We start from the raw sequence: 27,485 nt of genomic DNA on the forward strand, positions 1-27,485 counted from the left end.
ATCAGGGCTTTCATCACTGTCTCTCACTGCTGATCGATTGTGGGTGCAAGTACAAGACAGATCATGGCATTACACGGGATTTAAACAGTTTACCAATAGATCAAACCACCCCTAGGAATCCATCCTAGAATGCTACCTTCAGGAAATACTTCGGTATTTCAGGTGCCTGTATACAATTGTTCTTGACCCTCCAGATTCCACATGTTGTACTCTGTAGCTGTTTGTACAAGCGCTATTCTAAGAAATCTATACCCATGTTTTGATTTTGTTACCGTGGTCTTTCTCTGTTACGTGAAAACTGCCCTGGTTTCACAGACCGAAAGTTATTTGTTCATAAACACACTCTGGAAATAACAAGAAAAGGTACATTAAAAGATCCAGCCCGGCGTTCGGCACGCCGACACCAAAACCCTCGCAGAGAAACGGAAGGAGAAGGCGTTCAGGCAGCGGGGCGGGCAACGGCACCCCGGAAAGGGCGGGCTGCGCGGCGGAAGCGGCAGGGCCGGGCCGGGCCGGGGCAGGGCGCTCCGACCGTCGCCGCCGCCCGGGGCGCGAGCGCGGGGTCATGCCGGGCCGGAAGGAGAAGAAGCGGCGACGCTCCCGCTCCTGCTGCCCTGAGGGAGCGGCGGGCGGCGACAGGAAGCGGCGCAGCGCCGAGTCCGGTCGCGGCGCGCCGGAGGTAACGGGCAGAAAGCGGGAGAGATGGAGGGCGGGAGGGAATTCGCGCCTTGCCTTTCTTCCTCTGAGGCGTTCCGCGCTGTGACGGGGCTCATCGGTGAGCGGCTCGTGTGGTCTCGTTGCAGGTCCGGGCTGACCTTCCTTGCGGAGATGCCTGTAGTTGTTTGGCAGCCTGTGAGTTAGTGGGAAGGGAGGTTTGTTTCTTTGTTTGTGTTGTCACCGCGCTGCTCCGTTTCGCTTAGCGCAGCAATTTTTGGTAATATCTTTTGTAATGCTCCCGAAGTTAAAACGGTGTTTGAAAACTCAGAATTCCATTTCGAGATGTCTTACGAGTGTGAAGCAAAAACCTGTCACTGTCGCTGGTGAAGTGTTGAGTTTCTGGAAGACGTGAAAGCTGTACTTGTCTTTTTGATTTCAGGAAGAAAAGTGCAATGTGCCACCTGGAGAAAAAACAGAAGAATCCGAGCAACTCAGTGATGTAGAGGAAGGGGGATTAGATCTCAGCGTGTCTCTCAAACCAGTCAGTTTCTACATTGCAGACAAGAAGGAAATGCTTCAGCAGTGTTTCTGTGTCATAGGGGAGAAGAAACTACAGAAGATGCTGCCTGACATTTTAAAGGTACTGAAATGCCTTCTTGCGTGTGCTTTGCAGAAGCTTGAATGCTCATGTAGCAAAACACGTTTCTTTCTCAGGTGTAGTGGACTTTCAGATTAAAATTTGCCTACATATTTCTTAAATAAAGATTACATCAAGTCTTAAAAAGGGAGACTTTTTAAGGGTTTCATGTGGTTGTTTCACAGCTTACTCTTTTATTCCATGCTGCTGTAACTGAACTGGGCAGCTATTTTTATAGCACCTGTCTGTACTTGTTATTCATATGTAAAAGGAGTTCTAATTGCATGGAATGAGTTCAGTCATGTTCAGTGGTAAGTATTCTGATGTGTTAATAAAAGCTTGATTTGCGTTTGAGCTATCCAAGTTTCTTAAAATAATAAAATCCTTTCTAGTTAAGCAGCTTCTCGAAGCTGTTACTTTTCTGGGGTTTAATAGGAGTACCTGTAGTATTTTATTGACTTAGAATGCTTTTTGACTGTTGTGAAGAGCAGGACTTGGTGAAAATACAAAAGCAGTCTGTACAGAGAGGGAGGCTGCAAGTGAAGTGCTGTTTTTGTGCTGTTTTAGTTTAGTGTTAACTAATAGGTTTTCAATTTTTGTCTTATTTTTTTTTATTTTAATCTATAAGTCTATATTGGTATAAGTGAGGCAGGACAAACGTTTTAAGCTCAGTAAATTGCATGCAGTGTAACTCATTTCTTATCTGAGAGAAATGGAGTAGTGTGGTTAGAGGCAAAGGCATAACTGATGTGGAAAAGAAATTACACAGTAGTGTTGGGATGAAAGTGACAGTAAAATCGTGTGTTAGATCAGATGTTCAGCACTGATTAATTTTTGTATGTGTAAATGGCGTTGTAGTTCATTTAGAAATGCAAAATTATCATTTCACCTTGAGGACACCAAGAAATACAAAATATGTGGAAGTAGCTGGAATATCCATAGGCTAAATGAATGTGTGATATCAAGCATGAGAAATGAATCACAATTTATGTATTTTTATGGCTTCTTTTTTATGCTAAACCGTGATACGTAATTCCTCTTGGTGCTTTGTCAGTACCATTGTTGACTTCCATTTGTGAACTTGGACTCAACAATTGACTTTGGTTTTTGCAGGCTTAATTATGTAGTTCACCTCCTCCTGAATGACAGAAAAATACCGATGATCTGGGCTGCAGTCAGTTTGGTCTTCCGTGCTTGAAACCTCTGTCCCATTATTTGTACTGATCAGTGTTACAGCTGCAGTGAGAAGACCCAACAATCAAGTAACTAATACTGTGTATTGCTTGATTATTATTATTTTTTTTTTTTTGAGCAAAACACAAATGAACTGAAAATCCTCGACTGTTTTTGGTGGTTGTTACACCAAAATCAGCTACCTAATGTTTTTCAGTAGTAACATCAGAGCAAGTTAGAACAGTGAATAGATTCTGAATTACTATGTAGGGCTGGAGATCTACTTAGCGTTTGTAATTATTCTTTCCTCAGAAATGTTTACTAGCCTGTGGCCTGTCTGTCTGTCTGTCTTCTTAGAGCTGTTCCATGGATGAAATCAAAAGGCTTTGCTTGGAGCAGTTGGAGATGTTGTCTGAAAAAAAACTGTTGAAGATACTTGAAGGTATGAATGAAACTTTTAGGCACCACTGTACACAGAGCATAAGGAAAGCAAAAGTAGTCTGCCTTTAACTGCGCCTGTGTTTCCAGGTACTGCTATGTATGTATAAATATATGTATATATATGCTAGTCTTGACCTTTTAATCCTGGGTAAAAACATCCAGTAATTCTGAAGGGACATGTTCAAAAATGACTGTGTAATGTTCCTTTCCATAGTACCCAAACTAAGAACAAAAGTTTTGGCTTGAATGTGACGAAGCAAAGCCAGGAATTCGGAAGAACTGTTTGGAGTCCATTGCTTTGGGTAAACTAATGTTAAGTTACCTCCTAGTTCTCTGCAAGGGAAGTCTTGTATTCCACAATACCAGATCAACACTATTAACAGTTGCAATAGATTATTGAGGGTAGTTAAAGAATTCTTGATGCGTGTCTCTGCTCTGCTGAGACACACAGTTCATACATTTTTATTATGGGTATGATGTTGCAGTGTTTCAGTATCTTCCTGGATTTCCTCTTAGTTTCTAAGGTCTCCAGAATTTATTGTTATTGTCTTCTCAATCAAGTGGAACAGTTGAATCCTGAACAGTAGAGAGTACCTTGTACTACTTATGTCTCCTGTGCTTTATTCTTATTGCCTATCATATTGTGGTACTGAAAAATGTGTAACTGAAAAATGTTAATCATGTGTTAGCAGATGTCCTGTGATTAAGCTTTTTGTTTCTGTCCATGTCTGACTTTAGAACAACTGTTTCAGATTTCAGTAGAGATAATTAAAGTTACTATATAGCATTAATATTGCTAGGTGCCTAAACTTGCATGTTTGAAATTGTGTATATCTAGGCAAGAGTGGAGCTGATTCTGATACTGACGAGGATGGTGATGGAGAAGACAAGACTGGAGGTGAATCAGTCAGTCAGTGAGTAAAAGAAAACAGTTCAAAACTTAATTTAGAAGTACTGAAAGCAAAATTGGGATTTTTTCATGAAGAGTGATCAAATGTAGCGTTTAGAGATTCAATTGATTTAACCTTAATTATATAATTACTTTGGTAAAATGGCAGTGAGCTGTTAGTGCTAGCAAGCATTATGCATCCAAATGTGTTTTGATAATGTTAGGTAAATGAGTTTCACACTGGCATTACTTCCCATCAGTTCAGTTGTGATAACTGAACATATGCTGCAAAAGTGAGATAGTGTGATTCATGTTAACATTCTTCAGTTGAACTACAGTGGATTGAATAACCCTTCCCACTGAAATCCGTGAACTTCTTGTAAAGAGTTTTTGGGCTGACATGTATTGCTTTCCTCCCATCCTTATTTCTGGTCCTTCATTCCTCTCCCAGTTGGAGCGGCACTGACACTTAACAGTTCCTGTGTTCCTGTTCAGGATGTAGCATAATGTCTGGAGTTTCAACTACCGATGTTTGTAGTTGCTCATTCTTAGGCTGGCATCTGCACTTTTGCAAAGGCCATTTTTTTGTTTGTTTGTTTGTTTTTAACCTTTTAAAAAAAATACTTCTGTGTTTTTAAGGACACAAGTCTTGCATAGTATGTTACTAAGTGACTTCTACATTGAAAGAGTAACCTCTGTCTGACAATTTCTAAAAAAAAGTAGTCAAGGGGAAAAGAGTGTTAGTGTACCCACAATGTACCCACAATGTATCAAATTCTAGGAATCTAAGTCCATAGGAATCTGTAGAAGATACAACAGTACAATACAGTAAGCATGTAGGAAAGCTAGAAGATTTTCTGTTTTGATTGCTGACTTGTTTACAGCTGGTCACAGAATCACAAAATGGCCAGAGTTGGAAGGGACCTCAAGGATCATGAATCTCCAACCCCCCTGCCACATACAGGGCCACCAACCTCCACATTTAATGCTAGACCAGGCTGCCCAGGGTCCCATCCAATCTGGCCTTGAACGCCTCCAGGGATGGGGCATCCACAGCCTCTCTGGGCAGCCTGTTCCAGCACCTCATCACTCTCTCTGTAAAGAATTTCCCCCTGACATCCAACCTAAACCTTCCCTCCCTCAACTTGAAAGCACTTCCCCTTGTCCTGCAGTTATCAACCCTTTCAAAGTGTTAATTCCCCTCCTGTTTGTAGGCTCCCTTTAGGTACTGGAAGGCTGCAACGAGGTCACCCTGCAGCCTTCTTTTCTCCAGGCTGAACAAGCCCAGCTCCTTCAGCCTGTCTTTGTAGGGGAGGTGCTGCAGCACCCTGATCATCTTTGTAAAGATGGTCCACACATTCAGTACACAACCTTAATAAGTGCCTTGAAACACTGTGGTGTTAATACTAGTGTCTGCTTGTTAAGGTACTTGTTAGTTGCTGGTTTGGTAAGTTCATCCAAATTTACTGAATAGAAACAGATTTGGGAAAGATAATTATAATACTTTAAATTCCAGGTCTAGTCAGTAATTTTGGTTCAACAGAAGGCTCACATTTTTGTTCAGAACAAGTTATAAAGTCATTAAAGTTGTTTCTTATTATTTCATCACATATCAGATTTTTAGAAAATTGAGTGAGAGAAGTGAATTTCCAGTATTTCTCCTGTGATTTAGTATTTCATAAATCTGTTTCATCTGAAGTTCTATTTGGAACTTACTTGAGACTGTGTTCCCTGCTTTGCTGTTTTCACATGGTTTGTGAATGCTGTCAGTTCACTGCTTTAGTGAGACTATTTTTATCTTTTGGTCTTTAACCCTCTGCTGGTTACTGAAAATATTAACTGTGAAAATAGAATTTATGTAAGTAATTCAAATGTATTTATCTCTTTACTGATGATTTATGTTTTGCCAGTGAACTTTGGAATTCAATGGAAAGACAACCTTGTTGGCTAAAGAAAACATTGAAAATGTTCAGGAGTTTGATGTCTGAAGAAATGTTATGGGTTTTTTTTTTTGTTTTGTTTTGTTTTTGTAAAAATCTAATTCAAAAGATATTTACTACTGCAAAATAGATGTAATATTTAAATTATTGACAGTAGTAATAAAACGTAGTAACCAAAGAAACATGTTACTATAATTTACAGTGATTGTTCATGTTCATGTGTATAATGTGAGCAAACAGTATTTTGCTTTGAAAAATCTAATGTGCATGAAAGAAGTGGATTTTAAATTTGTTTGCTATGCCTTATTTTTAGACCAGCATATCCTCTGCTAACATTACTGGAGGCATGATATTGCACTGCCCTTAAACATGTGCCCCAGAATAGATTATTAGGCAAAATATTGTAAATAAGCCGTGTAAGCAAGATTAACCAACTGAGAATGAAATTGAACTGTGAACTGAACTGATTCTGACTGGCCACAGAATGGTGTGGAATGCTTACCTATTAAATGAGACAGTAAACTGTTCACTATCAGTCCAGTCCAGCCAACTCTGGGAAATTAAAAAAAAAAAAAACAAAACAAAAAACCACAAAATTTACTGTGAAAGCACTGTAAGGATCCAGAGCTTTTTATTGACAGTAGTCTGTGTAAGAATATGCTTCTGCCATAATCAGTGGTCCTGTCAAGACAACAGGAAGAAACTTTTCAACAGCTTTGGATGTGTGATTTCCGTTTAATAACTTCTTTTTATGTAGCTGTTCAAATGGATATAAGTAAGTTCAAACAATTGTTCAAACCCATAGAGGTCACTCTTTTCTGAGAAATGAGTGATCTTAATTCCTCAATGAAATTTGGCTTCAGAGCTCTGGGGGATATTGGATGTGAAATCTCTTGCTTTTGTTCCCCACTTTTTGTGCAAGCTCAGACTTTTCCACTTAACACATTGCTATCCAGTAGAGAGGTGACAAGATAGTTCAAAAGAATGAAGAATGTGCAAGGGAGGATGGAGTATGAACAGCTCTTAGTGACCAGCAGGTGTTATGGGGACATTACAACCTTATTTTGGTTGGGAACTGAGTGACTAAATATTAAAAAAAAATAAAAAATGAAAAAGAACCTGTAAGGAGTTGCTTTAAAAAAAGAATGGATCCCTCCAGAGGCAGGCCTGTAACAATCCCCATGTCCCTCTAGCTGCTTGCTATGCAAGTTTCAAGGTTTGCAGCCCCACTTCTGTTGCTGCTCAGCACTCTTTGCATTTTCAGTTCTGAGAACTTTTCAGTTCTGAGAACTTTTCAGAAGAACTGGAGCAGTTCATCCAGACCTGTGCTATCCCACTAGCTGACTCTTAGGCTGTTAATCTCTTGGGTTTCTATCAGGGCTGTGGGCCATCAGTTTGAGTGCTTGCAGGCTGTGGTCTCTCTCTCAGGAATTTGGCCTTTAATCTTACAGTCTCTTTGGTATTATGACTCTCAAATATCTCATCCTATTTGATAGCTAGGCTAGCCTGAGGTACTGTATGCATGTTTTTCATTATTTTTTATGGCAGCACAGTTCTGCAGATACTTGTCAGATGTAGTGCTCTGTGCAGTTGCTGGCAGTTAGATGTACAGACAGTGGAACTCCTGCCATTTGGGAAAATGGTTGGCACTGGAATTCAGCAAGGGGGCAGAGCAGACTTGATCAGGTGCAAGATGTATGTACTGCCCAGAAATCAGCTGGTGATCACCTGCCCCATTTCACCTCCTTTTCTATTTACTACGTGCTTGTTCTTGTCCAACCTTCCCTCATCTCTCCCTTTCCTTGCCTTTGATCTTTTCTCCAAACATTGTAAAATGGCCTGCACAGTCCCCTTAAACATGTGCTGCTCCAAGCTTTACACAGTCCTGAAATGTTCTTCCCCAACCACCTGTACGAACTCCTTGCTGCTGCAGGCAGAACCTCACTGCAGGCTGCAAGGTGCCTTACTACTCTTACCAGGTAGATTGTCTAGTTGCTTTCATCTGAATACTCTAGAAGCGATTCAAACAACATGATCCCTCTGTGTAGATCATGTTTGTCTGCTTGCCATTGTTATTCTCACTGGATCTTTGTGTTTATGGCAGCTTACTGTTAAAAGCATAAACTGGTGGACAGAGAGCACAATCAGGAGTTGAGTGTGATGAGTTCAGAAACTGGTAGGAGAGCAAAAACCTGGAATTTATGGGAAAGTGCACTGTGATAGTGTCTTGGACAAGTTTAACTGGTGATCTGTGCTAACATCTGGCCTTAAAAAACAGAGGGCCAGTGAGGCTTAGGTTCCAAGCTGCTGGCTGAACCTGATGCTGGAAGGGTTGTTTTCCCCATAGTAGTATGTGTGGACTTGCTAGACCATTACATACAGCAAACCTGATTTATTTGTAGAATTCCTGCATTTACCTTACCTTATCTAGCTGGTGATGGCACCTGTGGCTTTTCTGGTACGAGATGATGACTTGGATAGAAAATAAATAAGCAAACTTTCTTTGTAAAGAACCTATATACCTAATATAACTATATACTTATATACCTATATGCCTATATGTATAATATGACTATAAGCACTAAGCGTATTAATGTTAGACCTAATGCGACTATAACTGAATATAGAATAAAGCTAAACAGAGTTAAACATTCCCGTCGCAGTGATGAACCATCCCAGAAGCACTTCCCATCAGTGGTGTTCTCCGTCCTTCTTTGCTCTCTCTAAGATGCGATGTCTCTCTCTCTTGTGTCGTGGTGAACAGCAATGAAGGCTTTCTGTCCACTGCCTCTGATGTGTTTTAGCAGTTGGTGCCTCGTTAGCACAAACACCTTTCTTTTGTGGGTAAGCTGCTCAGGAACGACTCCTTCTCTTGTTCTTTCCATGATCTTGTCTGTTGTCTGGGCCTTCCCAGGAGTCAATGCTGTAAAGGGAAGACTTATGTTCCAGTTAGTTCCTTGCTGATGTCTGGCTTAATTTTTTGCGACTGTATCCATACTATTTTTCCCGTTTCGCAATGTTTTACTGCTGCATAGCCTCTTCCCCATACCAGAATCATCCAGCCCGCCTCCCATTCTCCACTGTCTGCTTTTATTTTTACTGGAGGCCCTTCGCTCAAGACTTTGGGCTGCCAATGTTTCTGTACAGGGCTTCTACTGCAGTCTCCACGTTCAAAGTGATTCAATGAGTAAATGGCTTTAGATAGAATCTCTGCTTATCTTTTAACAGGAATTGCACTCTGATACCCTTCTCCCTCACCTAGGACGCGTAACTTTTCCTTGAGGAGGCGATTGGCAAGTTCTACAATTGCTTGTCCCTGAGGGTTGCCAGGAATTCCTGTGGAATGAGATATCCCCCAAGCTGTCAGCCATTCCTGGGTCGATTTTGAGATGAAGCAAGACCCATTATCTGTTTTTATCTGGCTGGGCAACCCCATTGCGGCTATTGCAGTGGCCCAATGACTCTGTGCTGCAGTCGAATTGCACTTTGTATGTTGAGTGACTGATATCATAGAAAAAGTTGTATCTACAGTAACGGTGAGCCATGGACGAGGGGCCATACGGGGTTCCCATGTGAAATCTGTCTGCCAGATTTGTAATGGCTTTAAGCCACGGGGGTTAACACCTGCACCAATAGTTGGGGCAGAATTGCAATATGGACATGCCTGAACCACATTACGAGCTGTCGGCAAGGGAATAGAACAGGCCCGTGCCTAAGCCTTGGTACCTATATGAAGAGATGCATGAAGATCATGCGCAGTTCTGACAGTGAAGCATGATGTGCCTGCGACCTTGTCAGCAACTGCATTACCCATTGTAAAAAACCCTGGAACCTCTGAATGACTGCGGACATGTAGTATAGCCACTGGAGCTGAGCGAGAGGCCAATGCTTCTTCTAACAATCCGGCTGCTGTAGTACTCGGATGTCCTTCTTGACCCATGCGTGCAAGCAGCTTAGCTGCAAAAGCAGAGTCAGTAACTACATTGCATGGAATTTCTTGCCATAGACGAAGTGCTATTGTTACAGCCATAACTTCCAATATTTGAACGCTAACTGTCCGGTCACAAAAAATAGCTGAGCTCCACTTATTGTCTGAGTTTTGCCACACTACAGCTCCTTGTCCAGTAGATGAGGAGGCATCTGTGAACAAGGTAGGCCCTTCGAGAGGGGAAGTTTGAACGCGGCATCGGAGGGAAACATGGAGGGGTTTTGTTAGCTCAAAGATAGGCAGAGAGTCAGTATATTCAATTGCACCTCCATATCCCTGTAGAGCTGTAAGAAGGATATCTGGAAGTGGTTGTGTATCACGAAATGAGCTCTGTAGATATATTGCATCAGGTTCTTTTGCAAAGGCTCGCAGTGACAGCAATTGAGATTTCTTAAGCAACATTGCTAGAATCTCAAGCCAGGAAGTATAGGCTCGTGTGGGCTGTACGGAAAACAGCCACCATAGAGGTTGGGGCTTAGCATCAAGGGAATGACCTATCACTGCAGTTGCACCTGCCTCACATCTCATTACTGCTACCTCGAGAGCCCGAGCAGGGTCCCATCTCGTTAGGAATGCTCTCATACAATTCTGTAGGATTTCTTGCCATGCGGCAGTCATCTCTGGAGTAAGTTTCCTAGGCTCCCTCGGGTTTGATCCCTTAAGCTGATCATGAAAGGGTTTCATAAGCCGAGGTGGGATTCCCAAAGCCCCTCGAGTCCACTGGATTGCCCCTACTAACTTCTGCACATCCCACAGGGTGGTAATATGGGGCCGAATATCAAGGCTGATCGGTCGTACCATCTCCGGGCCAAACTTATACCCGAGATATTCAATTCCTGGTCCCCTCTGAGTTTTTTGCTCAGAGATAACAAAACCGGCCGCAGTCAAGGCTTCTGTTACTCGATCTTCTAACATATACAAGCCTAAATAACAAGGGGCTGCAATAACTGATGTGATGTTATCAATGCTAAACAATTAAAGTCTACGATACTGGTAAAGTTATAGACAGAGAGATTAGAGATTACTGATTACTGATTAGAGTGATTGCTGTTAGCTCCAGTGGCACTATCTATGAGTATGAAATTACAAAGGATCCTTATACAAACATAACCTTTCCCAATATATACCAACATTGTCTCAGGTACCTGTTGGAATGTACCTCAAAAACGACAAACATTTTATTCAGTATCAAGGCAGATGTCTCAAGCCTTGAGAGCATTGCTCTCACAAGCAAATCCTTGTTGCTTGTTCTCTAGGCCTCAATCTGGCCACCTGTCTCTGAAGGGAACCCATTCTGATGCCCACAATGTATACTGGATTGGTTTAAAAACTATGCACATCAGATTTGTTGTATCATGAGGAAAGAGAAGACCTGATGCTGTCAGGACTTCTAATGCATTTAAAGCAAGGAATGATTTCAATCCCTGTTTCTCTACACAATCTATCAGGTGTGTGATGTCTTTCCGATTGAGGGGTACCCCTTCTGGGATTCTGTTACTGTTCCCTACTACCAGGAAGATCTCCAGTACTTTTCCTTCCTCTATCAGGCTAGATCTAAACTTTCCACAATCTGTTAGTGCATCTCTCTTAACTCCTAAATGCAAATTCACCTCTCTCCTTTCACTATCCTTTTCAGTCACAGCTGGAAGCTGCGGGCTCCGCACCCCTCCCCTCAGACCCATCTCCCTTTGATCATGCACTGACTGTTGTAGAGGCTTCTGATTGGTTGCATACACACTCAATCTTGTAAAAGGATGTGTGGGTCGAATCAGTGGGTCTGAATGCTGTGGTAGGGAGTGGGTCCGGAGACTCTCGTCATTTTGTCTTTCTCCTACGGGTGCAACCTGAGCAGACAGCGCTGCCCACACGCCACCTACTCCTTCAGGCGCGATCAGGGTGGACAGTGCTGGCCGGACACTATCATCCGAGCGCCTGTAAGTTACATCGCCTGTAAGTTACATCGCTTCCCTTTCTCTCTGCTGTTTTTTCTTCTACCGCCTCTCTAACTTTTGACCAATCCGTACCCGAGCCTTGCCCGCAGTCCCCACCCCCCTGGGTGTTACTGCATTCCACCTCCAGAGAAGAGACAGCAAGTGTCCCATCCCAGCTCACTTCTTTCCCTGCCCCCGCAGGTGGTATTGGATTACACAGAGAAGGATACAGCGGTTGTCGTGGATACGGCTGGGGAGTTTCAACGACCTTGGATTCCTGCACTTGGCCGGTGTTGCATGATAAAAGTGCAGACAGTTTAGCGCAGTCTTCTTCTACTTGTTTATGCGAAGCTGAAGCCGAGGGGGGAGCGAAGGGGGGTGCTGAAGGTGCGGACGAGATGTTAGTCGCCATAGCTGAGGGCATATTTGCGGTGTTCTTTTCCTCAGGGGACCTGCAAGAAAGTACGCTTCCCGCGCCACTTCTCATGGCATTAGTAAATTCCAAACCCATCATAACGCATGCAGTCTCAGGAATTCTATCTTCTTCTCTAGCGGCTTTAAGAGCCCCAAGAATTAACCCCCAGATTTTTAGCTCCGCTGCTTTTTGCTCCTCTATCGCACGCTGCGCAAGCGTGGATGTAAACTGATCCCATTTATCAGGATCTAAAATGTCCTGAGAGGAGGGAAGATTCCACTCCTTTTCCAGGCGAATAAGTACAACTGAAATGTCCTTCTTAGAAGGGGCATTCCTGCTGTGATAGTCCTTACAGAACTGAAGGACCAACTTAATAACTTGATCCATCACCAGCGCGGCACTGATGTCCTGATTCGAGAGCGACCTGCCACCAACCACAGGCTATCCCCACCCTCAAACTTCCACAGCAGCCAGCTGCTGCAGGCACGCCCTTAGGCGAATACCGCAACACCACGGTCTTCCACGGCCAACCCGTAATTACCTCATTACGGCATTGGAAATTCCGCAGGCTCGCAGGAGACTTTAACGCAAGTTGGCTTCTCATGCAAGGGGGATCCTCACAAGTGGGTTCCGCACTGGTTCCTCACACGGGGCACCAATGTTGCATTGCCTCCTACGGTACTGACCTAAAACCAGGCCAGGACCAAATGACTGCACGCACACACCAATATGATGAACAGCAAAATGGCGTTTATTACACGTGAACTCTAGCTTATATAACCTATGTGCTTCGTCTACGCCCCTAAGGCACGTGCCACACATCAATCATAGAGCAGGGAGAGGGCCTATCGCGTCACATCCCGTGGGGGGGTCTCTCAGTCTCGCAGTTGCTGACAACAGAGAGCATGTGGAAAACGTTTTTTTTTTTTTTCCAATTATGGGACAGGCCTACTGGGGTAGTAATACCCCAGTACCTACAGGGTATTACTGAAAAGTTTTTGAAGTCATTACATTTAAATCTATGATACCAGAATCTTCCTGTCTTTTCTATAGTGCTGTTTAGATCCAGCAGGTGGAATGGTTGCATTTGTCTGAAACCAAAGCCACACTGACATTCAGGGTAGAAAATTCTACTGCCAAAATGCTCAATGAACATGGCAACTGAACTATTTCTGTGATTTTGAGTTCTTTGTTGAGGGCAGTCCTTCATTCTCTCTCTGTATATTTCACTATTTTCATTTTATCTGAATGTGTACAGAATGTGTGAAGAATGTGAACGCTTCACACAAGTGTATCTTCCTTATCCCATGCATAAAGCATGTGTAACTTTGCAGCAAAAACCAGTAAATTGAAGAAACAAACATGTATATTGAATACTACTTAGCAATTGAGTTTCGTTTCCTTTTAAGAAGCAGCCCTTAGTGAAAAAGTGATACTGTATTACAGAAAAGGTGGGTGGTGGTAGGGTGACAATAACTTAATGAAAACAGCTTCTTAATTCAAATGAAGAGAGTAAACATGATCTGAATGCAACTGAAACTATAGTTTTTCAAGTGATTTAACTCTGACATTTTATGCTGAGTTTTATAGACAAACTTCTATGGTTAGGGAGACACTATCAGTGAGAATTGGTATTGTGCAAGACAGCAGTGTACTGAAAATAGTTACTTCATCCTTGCAGCTCAGTAGGTGTAACAAATGATAGCTCATTTTCAAATGCTTAGAAAAGCTGGGTGCTTTACCACCGTGTAATTTCTTTAGTACTCTTGAAAAGTACTCTTTACATTGTGAAAAACATAGATTGGAATGTCTTTTCTTTTGCTTCCAGGCAGGACAACAGCATAGACTCCACTTCTTCTTTGAGAGAAGACAAGCTGGAAGGTCAGGAATCAAAACAAGGTATGTAGAGTAGAAAATTTGTCTTTTCAGTTCTGTAAGACTGAGATTTTAAAATATTTTTCTGGTTAGAAACAAACAAAAGTAGTTTTGGTAGTTCGGCCTCCAGAAAATGGCTGAATGCTTTTGCAAGGCTCACTGACTCTTCACATCTCATGTTTCAGCTGAAGAGCAACTCGGTTTATTTCAATTTTTTTTATGCAGGGGGTGGCTAGTACTACTTTTACCATCTATTCAATTTGATAGTTGGTTTTACTTTGTATTGTGAGACTGCATTAGTCTGTTTTGACATTCACAGAAGAACATGATAACTGCTGAAGAACTGCTTGTAACTTAATCATGTTCAGTCTTTTTGATAATTTGCTTTGAATGATTATGCAGAGCTGAGTTCTATGGAAATGCTGCTTAGCAGTCATGAGGAGTGGTGATTGCTATCTTTTACTTGAAGTCATTGCCTTCAGAAGTGTTCAAATCTTCAGATCTCTCAGAGGGAAAGCTTTGTTCTGCATATCCTTCTCCGTATATTCTCCATGTCTGTTCTAGCCAGTTTTCTCATTTATCAGAGGGGGTATGCTCTCCTTGGTCTGTCTGTTCTGAACAATGTACCTGTAGAACCCCTCCTTGTTGTTTTTCACTTCCCTTGTCTAATCAGTTCATTGTGCACCTTGGCTTTCCTGATGCCACCTCTACTTCTCCAGACAGCATTCCTGTATTCTTCCCAGGCTGCATGTCCCTGCTCCCACTCCCTACATATGTCCTTCTTTTCTCTCAGTTTGACTAGTGGGTCCTTGTTCAGCTATGCCAGTTTCCAGCTTCCTCTGCTTGTTTTCCTGTACCATGGGACAGAGAGCTCTTGTGTTCTCATAAAGGCATCCTTAAAGAGTTGCCAGTTCTCCTTCTCTCCTTTTTATGCAAGGACAGCTTCCCAGGGGATTTCACTCAGTAAACTGTTCTCCCGGAGCATAATCAATATAGCCCCAATCATAGTCTCTTTAATGAGCACCTCTGCACTGGTGATAGCCCCAGTTCCAATAACACTTCTCTTCTGGTTGGTCTAATGTGGACCAGGAAGTTGTCCTCAGTGCATTCCAGGAATGTCCTGGATTGTTTGCAGCCTGGCATGAAGCAAGAAGGCTCATCCACAGGCTCCCCTTGCTCAGCTGGCATGTGGTAGACTCTGGTTGCCAGCTGTTCTTTATTGGTCTCATCCCTCATTTTCACCCACAAACTCTCAACTTGCTCATGACAGTTTCTCAAAGGTAGATTTTTGCACTCCATCCATTTTTTTACATAGACATCAATTCCCTTGACCCGCTTTCTCTGTCTTTCTCTTCTGAAAATCTTGTAGCCCTTGATTACTATTCTTCAGTCATGGGAATCATCCCACCACATTTCTGTAATCACAGTTAGATCGTAGTATTCTAGTTGTGTTGTGGCTTCCAGCTCTTCCTGCTTATTTTCCAGGCTGCATGTAAATGCACTTAAGACAGGCTGTCAGCAGTATTACCTTCTCAGAGGAGCCCCCATCAGATCCCTTGAGACAATTCTGAGTTTTTTTCCCCCACTGTTTCCTAAAGTGACAACATTCCCTTCTTGCTCACATAGAATTCCGTCCCCTTCTCTCATCAAATCTACTTTAAAGCTCTATTAATCAGTCCAGCTGGCTTTCAGAATATTCTTGTCCTTCCTGTTCAATTTTTGTCCTGTCTCATGCTCACGTTTTTGGTCTTTCAGAGGCCTGTCCAAGATTGTAGAAACTGAATCTCTGACTGTGACACCAGTTATGCAGCTAGTCATTTACCCGACCTATATTCTTCCTTCTTCTTGGTTCCCAGCCTCCAAATGAGAGGGCAGAGGAGAAACATTGCTTACATTCCTATTTCCTTCACTGTCCTTCCAAGGGATGTAAAGTCTCTTTTAATGTTTTGTGGTTTCCTTACAACAACCATCTGGGACCCAATTTGAATGAGGAGTGGGTAGTAGTCAACCTGTTTATCAGGCCTGATTAACCTATTATTGATGTCTCTGATGTTTGTCCCTGGCAGGAAGCAAACTTACCTGTAGAGATTATACAGGTGGTTATCCTAAATTTAGAATCTCTAAACTATAATTTCTTCTTCCCATAGCCCCCAAATGTAAAATTTACAGAGATTTTGGGATCATTCTTTTCTGCCTTCAGTGGTCCCTGCCATGATGAAGCACTGTTGCCTCATTGCAAATGGCAGTCATGTCCTATCGTGACACCATCCTCTGCTGAAAGAATCTTTGATGCATGAAAGCATCCTTAATTTTCATCTTTTTGAGGCATGATTCTGTTTTTTTTTTTTTCCTTTTTAAATGCAAAAATGCAGTGGGAGACACAGGCACTGTGTTGATTGGCAGAACAGAAAGTGCAAAAGTGGGTAAATTAGTGGTACACCTTTGGTTACCTGTTGTGTAAGGAAACAGTTTTCTTTAATCAGCAGCAGTACTTTTCCAGTCATTTAATGAACACCATGTAACAACTACCCGTATTGGTTTGTAGTTTAACACTGAGTATTTCTCTCTGTCATCTTATTTTCATTTGGACTGTCTCTGTGCAGTAACATGAGAAACTTGGTCTGTAAATGATGTTAGTTCACCCCTTTATTGAGAGTATTTTGAGGTGTTCCAAATTGGTATGTAAGGGGAGGATGCCATCAGATGTCCCTTGTGGTTGGAGGGCTGGGAGCAGAAGCACAGTCCAAGGATACTGGAGTGGCCAAAGTCAGGGTTCTTTATTTCATAGGAAATGCCAATTTGGCAGGGACCCCCAAGGATCATCGAGTCCAGCTCCGTCTCCACACAGAAATTCTAAATGCTTGATGTGTTCAGGCCATAACACCTGAGGAGACATGTAATGCTACCAGAGAGCACCCAGTAGCACCATACATGGCTGAGAAGTGCTATCTAGTAGAAGGGCTGGTGGGTGGTCTTCTTTGGACCTGTCACAGACCCAGCTCCTGCAGCTTCACACCCCAGCTGCATAGGGTCATTGGAGTGGTCTGCACCTACAAAAGGTGGAGTGACCATGGGGAAAATGTTCTCTACCTCCTGCTTGTACCCCTGAGGCCTTTTCAGGGCACACCTTCCACCCGGAGCTGGATGATGCAGAGGAAGTGCCAGCAAGGATGTCTTGCCTGCATGTGGAACTGGAGTGCACCCGTGCAGGGGAGCAGCTGCTGGGGGTTCTGCTTTCTTTACCATGCCCAGAATGAGCTGAGGGGGAAACAGGAGGCAGCCTTCTCGACATCTTCTGTGAGGGCTCCTGCCTTCATGTGCAGAAAACCACATGCTGGTTCCAGAAGCAGGTGAGAGCAGCTGGAGATTTTGCCTCAGTCACGCGACTGCTGCCTGACAGTGCTGCCCTCACACAACTCCTGCAGGCTCAAGCCAACAACTGCCTCCACAAACACCTTCATTGAGATGGAGCTTTGGGTGCAGTTGAATGACTTAAACACCTTTACTATCAGTGTTAGTAATACTCAGGTTATTAAAAAATTGTCATTGCCTGGTATTTGAAGGCAACAATCACAGAGAGATCACTTGCTTGGGTTTTGTCTGTGTCACTAGTTCTGTTGTTATATGATGCATACAGTCAATGATTCTTCTAGCCCTACAGATAAATGTTCAGGAACCAAATTTACAGATGGATTAAACTAGCAACCCCAACCACCAGCTCTCCTCCAAACTAAAAGTTAGGTGAAAGACAACCGTTTAAAGCCAGATGTGCAGACATTAGTTTTAATGATCACAGAGTCACTGAGTGGTTTAGAGAAGCGACCTTTTGAAGTCATCTGCACCCGATCCTCCTGCTGCCAGAGCAGATTGCCCAGGATTGTATGCAGGTGGGCTTTGAATATGTCCATGGCAGGAGACTTCATGACTATTTCAGGCAACCTGTGCCAGTGTTTAGCTACCTTCATGTTAAAAAAAAATATATAAAATAATGCTTTTTTGTGTTCATGTGGAATTTCATGTGTTTTACTATTTGCCCATTGCTGTTAATGTTGTCATTAGTGTGCTCTACTGATCTGAGAAATTTTTACAACCAGGTTTGCAATACTGTCTAAATACTTAATAAGCAATTTTTTGCTACATATAAGTCATTATAGATTACAGTAGTTTATACAGGAATGAAAAGTTTTTTAGAATATTCATGGTAAATTATATATATTTCAAAAACACTGAGGCTAAATCCCCATTATTCATTAAGAGGGAACATAGCTGTGCCTTGTGCAATTAAAAAGCCTTTAGAATCAGTAATTATCATCATCTGGCTATATGTTTTTTATTTGAAGCAGTGAATGGTAGTTTTGCAAAGATACAAATGTTGGCATCAGACTAATGATTTCTGAGGCCAAAGTATCAAAAGCAATAGTTTTTCTATAGCCAAATTCTGAGATCATTTACACTCTGAGTTTGGCTTTTATTTTATCCTTTAATTTATTGCGCTGCCTCTTCTAATTCATTTTCTTAATGAGCTATGTCTTTTAGCTGACATTAAAAGTGAATACCATAGCTCTTCCTATGTTTTTACTGATGTAAGTTAAATATGTTTGAAATACTTTTGTGGTAGATTTTGAATTTATATGCTGTAGTAGGAGTTTCTATGAACTTTCAGTACTTTTTTTGACATAGTGCCTAATTCCTTTTAAACTAAATAAAATAGTTCTTAAATGTTATTTTTAAAACTGCATTTTGAAAACTAAGCTTACTTTAAAGATAACAAACAATAATCAGTTCTGCTTCATTGTGATTATGAAACCTTACAGCATTTTAATTGGTAAAATTCATCCATATGAAGGAATATGTTTCCCTAGTAGTGCAGCTTTGCTATACTGTACATTCTTTTATTGGCATAAAAATGCATTTACACCTGTCTAAATTAGATCAGCTTTTAAAGATGAGTAAGAAAAACAAAGGGAATTAGTTGTCTCAAATTCGTAGATTTTTTTGCTGCCCTTTATACACTCCATGAGGAGTGTTTTGAGCAGAACTGATTTTTTTTTAATGGGGAAAGAAAAATTGCTGTTGTCTGTCTGACTGCAATTGTTGCATTTGTGTTGCAGGTAAAGGAGAAGATAGTGATGTCCTCAGCATAAATGCAGATGCGTATGATAGTGACATAGAGGGTCCATGTGATGAAGAAGGCAGCCCAGATGTGCAAGAAGACACTGTCAGGAGTGGAGCTGGTCAGATTGATGACCTTCAGAAGGACATTGAGAAAAGTGTGAATGAGATACTGGGGTTGGCAGAGTCTTGCCCAAAGGAGTCTAAAGCAGCAAGCTTAGCTGTTCCTCCATTAGAAGATGTTCAGCCATCAGCACAGCAGCTAGAGCTCCTTGAGCTTGAAATGAGAGCCAGAGCTATTAAGGCTCTAATGAAGGCTGGTGATGTAAAAAAACAGCACTAAGATTGTTTACAATAAATTCTCAGTATCTTTTGAAAGATGTTGTGTTTATTCACATAGTTGTAGGGGTTGGAATGAACCCAACCCCCTGCTAAAGCAGGTTCCCTGCAGTTGGTTGCACAGCCAAGTCTTCAGGAGTATTTTGAATATCTTCAGAGAAAGAGACTCCACTACCTTTTTTTTTTTCTATCTTGAGTTTTTCCATGAGCTCCTAGCTAATTCATGTAGGCCTTCTGCCACCTTTGTCTGATTTCTTGCTCTTGCAGATGCACTATTATTGAGGTTGGAGGAAGTGGTGCTTGAGTATCAACCAGCTCTTACTTTCCAGTGGGCCCTTTTACTTTCCAATGCTCTGTTCTCTTCGGCGCTGAAGTGTATTTGGGCTGGGGTATGACATTCCTTATTCAGACATTTATGATACTGTTCACTGCTTCCATTGCCTTTGGTGTGCTGCTTCATGCCCAGCACAGATGAACTGCAGCACAAGTGAGTTGGTTTGATGCTGCCCTGAGCATCCAGCTGCCTCTGTGCATGGTTATATCTTCAAGGAGGCACAGTGTGTATGGAGCTATGCCATGAAGAACCTGGTGCCTTCAGGACAAAATAGGAGTGAGTTCTGTGTATCTTCACGGCTGGAAAATAACCGCTTTATTTATTTGCATCTTTTTAGTTGAGAAACTTGATTTGTCTGTTGCTTATTAGAAGTACTCTTTTTGCAGTGGTGTGACATCCTTCAGCATTCTTCCCTGTGATCTGAGGTGCTTGTTTTTCCTTGGGTCCAAGTCATGATAATGCAAATGTTCTATTTAAATTAAATAGCAATTCATTTTGAGAAGGTTAAAAGTGTGGCTAGGCTTCAGAAAGCTGATTTGCTAAACGTGTTGTTGTTGTGTTTTTTTGTTTGTTTGCTTTGGAATAAACGGTTGAACTTTCTTATTTTCTGAGTTTTGAAAGTGCCTGTAAGTGACAAATACCAGGGTTTTTATATTGGTGGTTGTTTAATTATGTTCCTCTTTTCCATTTTTGTGTTGTATCATAACTGAAATAAAGAAAATGGAGTCTTTTTCTTGACAGTGTTGTTTTTTAAATATTTGGCATAATATTTGGTAGAGTGTTACATTAGATTACTTTGAAGACCCTTTATTTTTGATACTAAATTGATGCAGCCATTTCACATTCCCTGTAAACAGGAAAATCTAATTTTTGTGTACTTGTTTCTTAGAAGAGCCATTTATTTGTAACTGTTATATACAAAATCATAATTCTTTATTTTTGACTTCAAATGAATTTGTTTGTAAATAACTTGTACCATAGAATAAAATTTCCTGCTGTGATTTCATGACATAATTTCAAGAATTCTGATCTCTGAGAAGTAGTGCCATTTTTCTGTTTGGCTGCTAATCACAATCATATTAACTTGTGTGTATTTATGTACAGAAAATAATTTTTTTATGGTGTGAATCTTGTGGATGTGATCCTTTGATACCTATGGTTTCTTTGTCAATTTGTCCTACAAAGGTGATTCCTTGATTCCTGTGCATCTCTGATGTATTCCCACCAACCACTAGGCAGTAAGTACTTCGTGCTAAATCCAGTCCTCAGCAAGGCATGTATAAATCCAGTTTAATTGGAATTCTTTTTCATACACCAGAAGTACATGCAGTGTTGCCACAGAACGATGGATTCCCATTTGGAACTAAGTACTGCTTTCTTAGAATTTTGCTGCTGTTTTAAGTAATGATAAATGAAGTCATAGGTCTGCTGGAAACTTGTTGTAGGTACATGTTTCTGAGCTGGCAGCAGAGGGGCAGCCTGACAGCACGGCATCTGGCATGGAAGTGTATATGGAGCAAAGCTGTGTCACTGAATTCCTCTGTGTGGAGAAAGTGACACCCACTGACATTCACTGATACTTGTGAATATTTATGGAGTCCAACCAGGGGGTGTGAGCACAGTGAGATGGTGGGTGGTGCTTTTCAGCAGTGATCACAGTGGGTCTCATCCACTGGTGCAGGCGTACAAAAGTGTGGCATGCAGTCTCTTTTCATCGCTGGTGCAAATGCAGAACTAACGGTATGATGTGTTGAGAAGGAGTGATTTGTAGCTGAGAGTTTCCTTTATCAAATAGCCTGATTGTGCTCTTCGTGCTCTTTGTATTACCTGTGCAACCTGGTGTAGGGAACCTGCTTTGGCAGGGGGGTTGGACTCGATGATCTCTGGAGGTCCCTTCCAACCCCTACCATTCTGTGATTCTGTGATTCTGTATCAGTTGTAGTTTTTATGGAAATAAAGAGGAGGCATTACTTTTGGAGCAAGCTGCACGTGTGTGTATATGAATACACATGTGTGTATGCCTTCAGAGGGACCTCGTACGAGTGATGGCAGAAGTGCTAATCTGTGTTTATGGTTTTGTACTATTGTTGCTCAGACTGCCAATCAGATCAGCTGACTCAAGGTGCTTCCTGCATCGATTGTGTGCACAGCAAACCGATCAGTCTGCAGTAAAATGTAACAGTAAGAAAGCTGGTGTATCAAAAACAATATGCCACTGTTTGTTGCTCACTGCTACGTATCCCTTTTATTTTTTTATTTCCTTTAGATTAATGCATCAGTTGGAGGAAAAGGCAATTTGTATGTAAAGTATGCAGTTGTGAATTATGTATGAATTGTTAATCTTACAGGATCAACCACTTGGTTGGCAATTGGTTGGTTGTGCACTTATGCTGGTCAGCATAAGGAGAAAGATTTTATTCTGCACTGGAACAGAAATGTTTTGTATCTGGTTTTGTCTGTTCTATAAAAGGAAGCTCTGTGTGTTTCTGGGGAGAAGGGCTGATTGTATTTCTATTTGGTGTGACTCCCCAGAATGCCAAACTTTCTTTCACTGTATATATGCTTCTATAATAACTAGACTTCCAGGTGCCAGCTTGGAGTGGCAAATCACTGACAAATCACTCTCTTGAGGAAAATTTAGTAGAGTTGGTAACACTTTTCATTACAATATTTGCTCTCTCAGGAAAATGTTTTGCCTGACCCACTGAGAGCCTTGCACATTTTTTTTTAAGACTGCCATAATTTTTTTTTTTTAATTTTTCTGTTTAAAGTGGTTATAATTATTAATCACAGTGAACAAAGGCTTTGATCGCTGAGTTCAAGTTACTTCTAAGCAGATAAAAGGGTATCTCATAGGATGTCAGATCAACAGTGTAGATGATTTAAGATGTTCTCGTTCCAACAGTTCAATTACTGTCTTAAACACGAGCAGTGTAGAACTGTGCTGTGAATCTCATCTCGCTGCTGTGATCACCAGCCTTGTCTGTAGTCACAGGAGTGTGGTTTGAGAAGGAGCAGCCACCATCTGAGAACCCTCCAATGGGACAGAATATCTGCTAGCAAGCTGGGTCCTTATAAAGTCAGAGCTACAAAGATCAGAGAACCATAGGATGGCTTGGTTTAGAAGAGTCCCTAAAGCTCACTCAGCTCCAACCCCTGCTGTGGACTGGCTGCCATCCACTCGGTCTGCCCACAGCCCCATCCAACCTGGCCCTGAGCACCTCCAGGGATGGGGCGCCCCTTGTTCATTAGCATTAGTCTTTAACGGTAGTCTACAAAAGAGGTTTTCTTAACCAAAAGCACTTCATTTTCATCTGCGGATAAAACTTACAGGGGGGTTTCTGTAAAATAGGTAATGAAGAAAACTCTTGTGCCCATGAATACATGTGAAGTTGTTATATAGCATTTTATAAGCCTGTGTTAAATTCATAAGTACTAATACAGCTTTATAGGATCAATGAAGAAGGTAGACATGCCCCTTACACAGAAGGTGGTACTTAAAATGAATTGAGAAACCCATTCCTTACTAAGGAAGGGAGGTGAAGTCGTTAATTCATGCAGCAACATCACAAACACAGCATGAACACCAAATTAAAAACTGATTATGAAGTCCTCCAATTGAGTCCCAGTAATATAACACTTAATGCTTATTGCAAAATCAATCTGCAAGACATGGTGATAAAAATGTTTACCTTCTTTATGACAAAAATGCTAAAATGTAAAAATGCTGCAGGTTTGTTTCCTTAGGTTTGTTTGTTTTCTGGTCCTCTTTTTGCCATTAACATTAAAATATGTTAACAAGATATAGAAGAGGCTTAGAAAAATCTGAGGTCAGTAAAAGCTGAGATGTCTTCCACCAGTTAATCAAACTGTAGGGAAAACAGAACTATAAATATTACAATGTTATCAAATCGTAGAGCATAAGTAATCATCTCAGTGCACCATCGCTTTCTTAACTGTTGAAAAATTTAATCCTTTCCCATGGGATCTGTCTTGATTGCTGCCAGACTCAAATACGAGTTGGTTTTTTTTGTTTTTTGTTTTTATTCTGTATCTCATGACTGCAAAACTGTTCTTGAATCTATGATCTTCCGTCCCACCTTCCATTGTGTGATTTGAGTCAATCAGTTTGTATCTGTCAAATCCCAGCTTTACTCCCCTGACCCGCTGCATACAACTGGTGCAGTTTTGCATGTCTGTGTTGAAGATGTATCCACTGGAACAAATGCAAAGACTTCTAAGGTCACTGGAGGAACACAGGACGTGACACGTGACCACCAAAGATAGCTCAGTAAAAAAAAATACTGAAGTGTTGAGGGAATGTATTTCCTGTCTAAGAACACAGGAAGAAGTAGAACACTGGGAGTGTGTTTAATCTGAATGTGAAGTTGGTGAAGAACAAATGCTTATAATGTGCCTGTGAAGGCATTTTAGTTAGATTGCTCCATCTCCTCCCTCCCATAGCATTATTATGCTCCTTGTGTTTAAATGGAATCCACATCAGAAAGCAGACCTAACTATTTTCTTACTGCTCCCCACCAGGGTCAGCACCTTAATCCACTTTGCTACATTGGCACAAAGAAATAATAGGCTTGAATGCGGAAGCAGAATCAGGGCTGCATAACCAGCCCTGGTGCTGTGTGGGCTTGTGTGTTGTGTGGGCTTGGGATTTGGGGTTTCAACAGCCTGTGTGAAAACCTAACTGCTGAGAATGGCACTAGGTTGCCTCACGATAGGGTGATAACTAGTCTAGCTTCTTCCACTCCTTGAAATCTGAGGCATCAGAAATAAAAGTCCACAGTTTAATACTGTCTTGTTGGAGTGACATATTCACTTGAGAACGGTAGCAAAACCACTTCAAATTTAGATTATTTTGTCTATTGAACTTCACAGTCTATGCACTACTTACTGATTATTCATGTGTTTTTAAACAGAGTAATTGTATTTGTTACCATGTGCAGTGTGGATAATGTTTCATGGTTGGATGGAAATAAAGCTTTTAAAATGTGTCCACACTAGGGGGCTGTGTTGCTTCAACAATGTCAATTTCAAAATGCTGTATATCGAGAGCAGAACCAGAGCTGTATAAACAACTTATAAGCACATTTATTTCCTGCTTAAAAAGGGTTTGGAAAGGAATAAAAGGGAATGATTTGCAATTTTGAGAAACATAAAGTAGGAGCAACGACATTTTATTACATATATGCTTAAATGAGATATTGAAGTTTAAGGATGAATAGTTGAACTCATTGTCCTGACTTGAGATGAATGAATTCTGGTTGCTTTGGTCCTAAAGCGGTCCCTGAGATGAAGGACACAGAGCTCAGCTTGGTGCTGACCTGCACCAGTTTTCTTTCAATCCCTGCGGTGTTGTGAGATTGCTCTGTTGCAAACACAGGCGATCCTTTAGGAAGCTCTCTGCTCTATCTCCCAAGCAAGATTAAGATTAGTTGTTTAGTATTTATTAGTAGTTAATATCTTTTCCCTCTTACTTGCCAGACCTCGTCAGAACATTCATAATGACAGATACTGAAAATAGAATGGATGCAGAATTAAAAAATGAACAGAAGGAACCTCTTGAACTATAAAGCATGTATAGTCTTTCCTATCTTTAATTTCAACTAACCATTTAAATACTTAGTGGATCTAAGCAGCACAGTTAGAATCATAGAATCATAGAATCACTCAGGTTGGAAAAGACCTTAAAGATCATAGAGTCCAACAACAACAACCTAACCGTACTACCCTAACTCTAACAACCCTCTGCTCAATCATGTCCCTGAGCACCACATCCAAAATGGTTTTTAAACTCATCCAGGGATGGTGTCTCAACCATCTCCCTGGGGAGCCTATTCCAGTGCTTAACAACCCTTTCTGTAAAGAGTGCTTTCTAATATCCAACCTAAGATTAGAGATAGAGGACTGACTTTTTGTTTAACTGTGTATAAAAGGGCGTTTTAAAGAAATAGGTTTCTTGAGGAGCTTAAGTCTTTACTAAATACCATAGAAATGTTAATATTGTTCAATGGAAGTTAAAATGTCTACCAAACCATCTACCACAGTAGGGCCCTATTTAGACAACCTAGTTCCTTTTAAATTCCTGAGCCTATTGTTTTGTGTTGTTTGGGTGTGCCTTGAGACCTAGAGCTTACTAATAGGAACAGTATTAAAACCTGGGGGTTATTTGGGCCTTTCAGACTTATCTATTCTTACTGAATACTGGTGCCAGGTCATGTAATACTAGAACATCAGTTGTTTCACTGGCCAACTTGCATACACCTTCCAAAAATGGGATGGTTGTAACTGTTTTGCAGGAGAGGTTTAACGAACACTGCAGCAATTACGTGCTCCCACTATTTTAAGAGTATTTCTCTATACAGGGCACCTAGACAGGCTTGAGCAGTGGATGCAGGAGAGCTTCATGAGATTTAACAAATCTAAGTGCAAGGTCTTACACCTGCTGATGGCAGCCCCTGCTATCAGTACAAGCAGGAGGAAGTAAAAATGGAATGCAGCCCTCCCAAAAGAGATCTGGGGATATTGCTGGTTGAGAAGAAGGACAGGAGCCAGCAGTGTGCCCTCGCAGCCCAGAAAGCCAACCATATCCTGGTCTGCATCAAAAGTGGGGCCAGCAAGACAAGTGAGGTGATCCTGTTCCTCTGCTGCATGCTGGTGAGGCCTCACTTCTGGAGCACTGTGTCCAGCCAGATGTGGAGTCCTCAGTACAGGAGAGACATGAACCTGTTAGAGTGCATCCAGAGGAGGGCTGCAAAAATGGTCCAAGGGATGGAACACCTTTCCTACAAGGACTGGCTGAGAGAGCTGGGACTTTTCAGCCTGGAGAAGAGAAAGCTCCAAGGTGTCCTGACAGTGGCCTTTCGATATGAAAAAGGGAGCTACAGGAAAGAAGGGAACAGGCTCTTTAGAAGTGTATCTTGTGACAGGAAAATGGGAAATGGTTTCAAGCTTAAAGAAGGTAGATTTAGGTTGGATATAAGGAAAAGGTCTTTAACTGTGAGGGTGGTGAGGCACTGGAAGAGGTTGCCCAGAGATGTGGTTGATGCCCTGTGCCTGGAGACTTTCAATGCCAGACTGGATCAGGCCCTGGGCAACCTGTTTTAGCTGTGGTGCCCCTCTTCATTGCAGGGAGGTGGAGTAGATGACCTTTAAAATTTCTTTCCAACTCTAAGGATTCTATGATTCTGTAATTCTATGATTCTTAAAAATGAATGTAATGTTGCCCTTATTCCACTCACTTGGGAGTTCACAGGACTTCCTTTTCAAATATCATTGTGGCACCCAGAAGGCAAGATAGGATGGAAGGGTTTTCTTGCAATGTACACTTCCCACTAATTTGATAAATGACATACATGTCCAGATCTAAAAATTAGTTTTACTTTCTTATTCCATTGTGTGCCAGAGAAAATGATTACTGTTTGCTGCTTCCTTTATTTTTTTTTGACAAAATGTTATAGTCAACACTTTGTCTCACTACTTATTTTTTTCTTTCTTAATATGTATCTCGAGAGGGAACTCTAAACAGTATTTTTACAATGTCCTCTCTCTCTGCCAACTTTTATTTTTAGCTATTGAAGATTAATAATCCACATATGTTAGCTGCAGTAGTTTAATAAACAAAGCTTAATTAAAACAAGAGAAGCACAAGAAACCCAAAGAGGTCTGATTTAGCCCTACAGATTTATGTCATTTTTCTTGTTTGCTCTATGTTTTAGAAAATGGGGGTAGGGAAAGGC

General features: G+C 41.5%; 1 protein-coding gene across 3 annotated transcripts; it reads left to right on the forward strand.

Moving 5' to 3' along the window:
- The first annotated feature begins 506 nt into the window (after positions 1-506).
- Positions 507-20,464, forward strand: CAAP1 (caspase activity and apoptosis inhibitor 1). Of its 3 annotated transcripts, XM_048931168.1 has the most exons (7): positions 575-679; positions 804-852; positions 1,097-1,297; positions 2,825-2,909; positions 3,747-3,822; positions 13,900-13,970; positions 19,058-20,464. In XM_048931168.1, exons 2-7 carry the CDS (start codon positions 829-831, stop codon positions 19,399-19,401), a joined length of 801 nt encoding a protein of 266 aa, XP_048787125.1. In that variant the 5' UTR covers positions 575-679; positions 804-828; the 3' UTR covers positions 19,402-20,464. The 3 variants fall into 3 exon arrangements, with proteins under 3 accessions (XP_048787124.1, XP_048787125.1, XP_048787126.1); XM_048931167.1 differs by lacking the exon at positions 804-852 and having other exon boundaries at positions 507-679; XM_048931169.1 differs by lacking the exons at positions 575-679; positions 804-852 and adding an exon at positions 721-775.
- The last annotated feature ends 7,021 nt before the right edge of the window (positions 20,465-27,485 follow it).

The sequence above is a fragment of the Lagopus muta genome, chromosome Z (assembly GCF_023343835.1).
Source record: "Lagopus muta isolate bLagMut1 chromosome Z, bLagMut1 primary, whole genome shotgun sequence".
NCBI lineage: Eukaryota > Metazoa > Chordata > Aves > Galliformes > Phasianidae > Lagopus > Lagopus muta.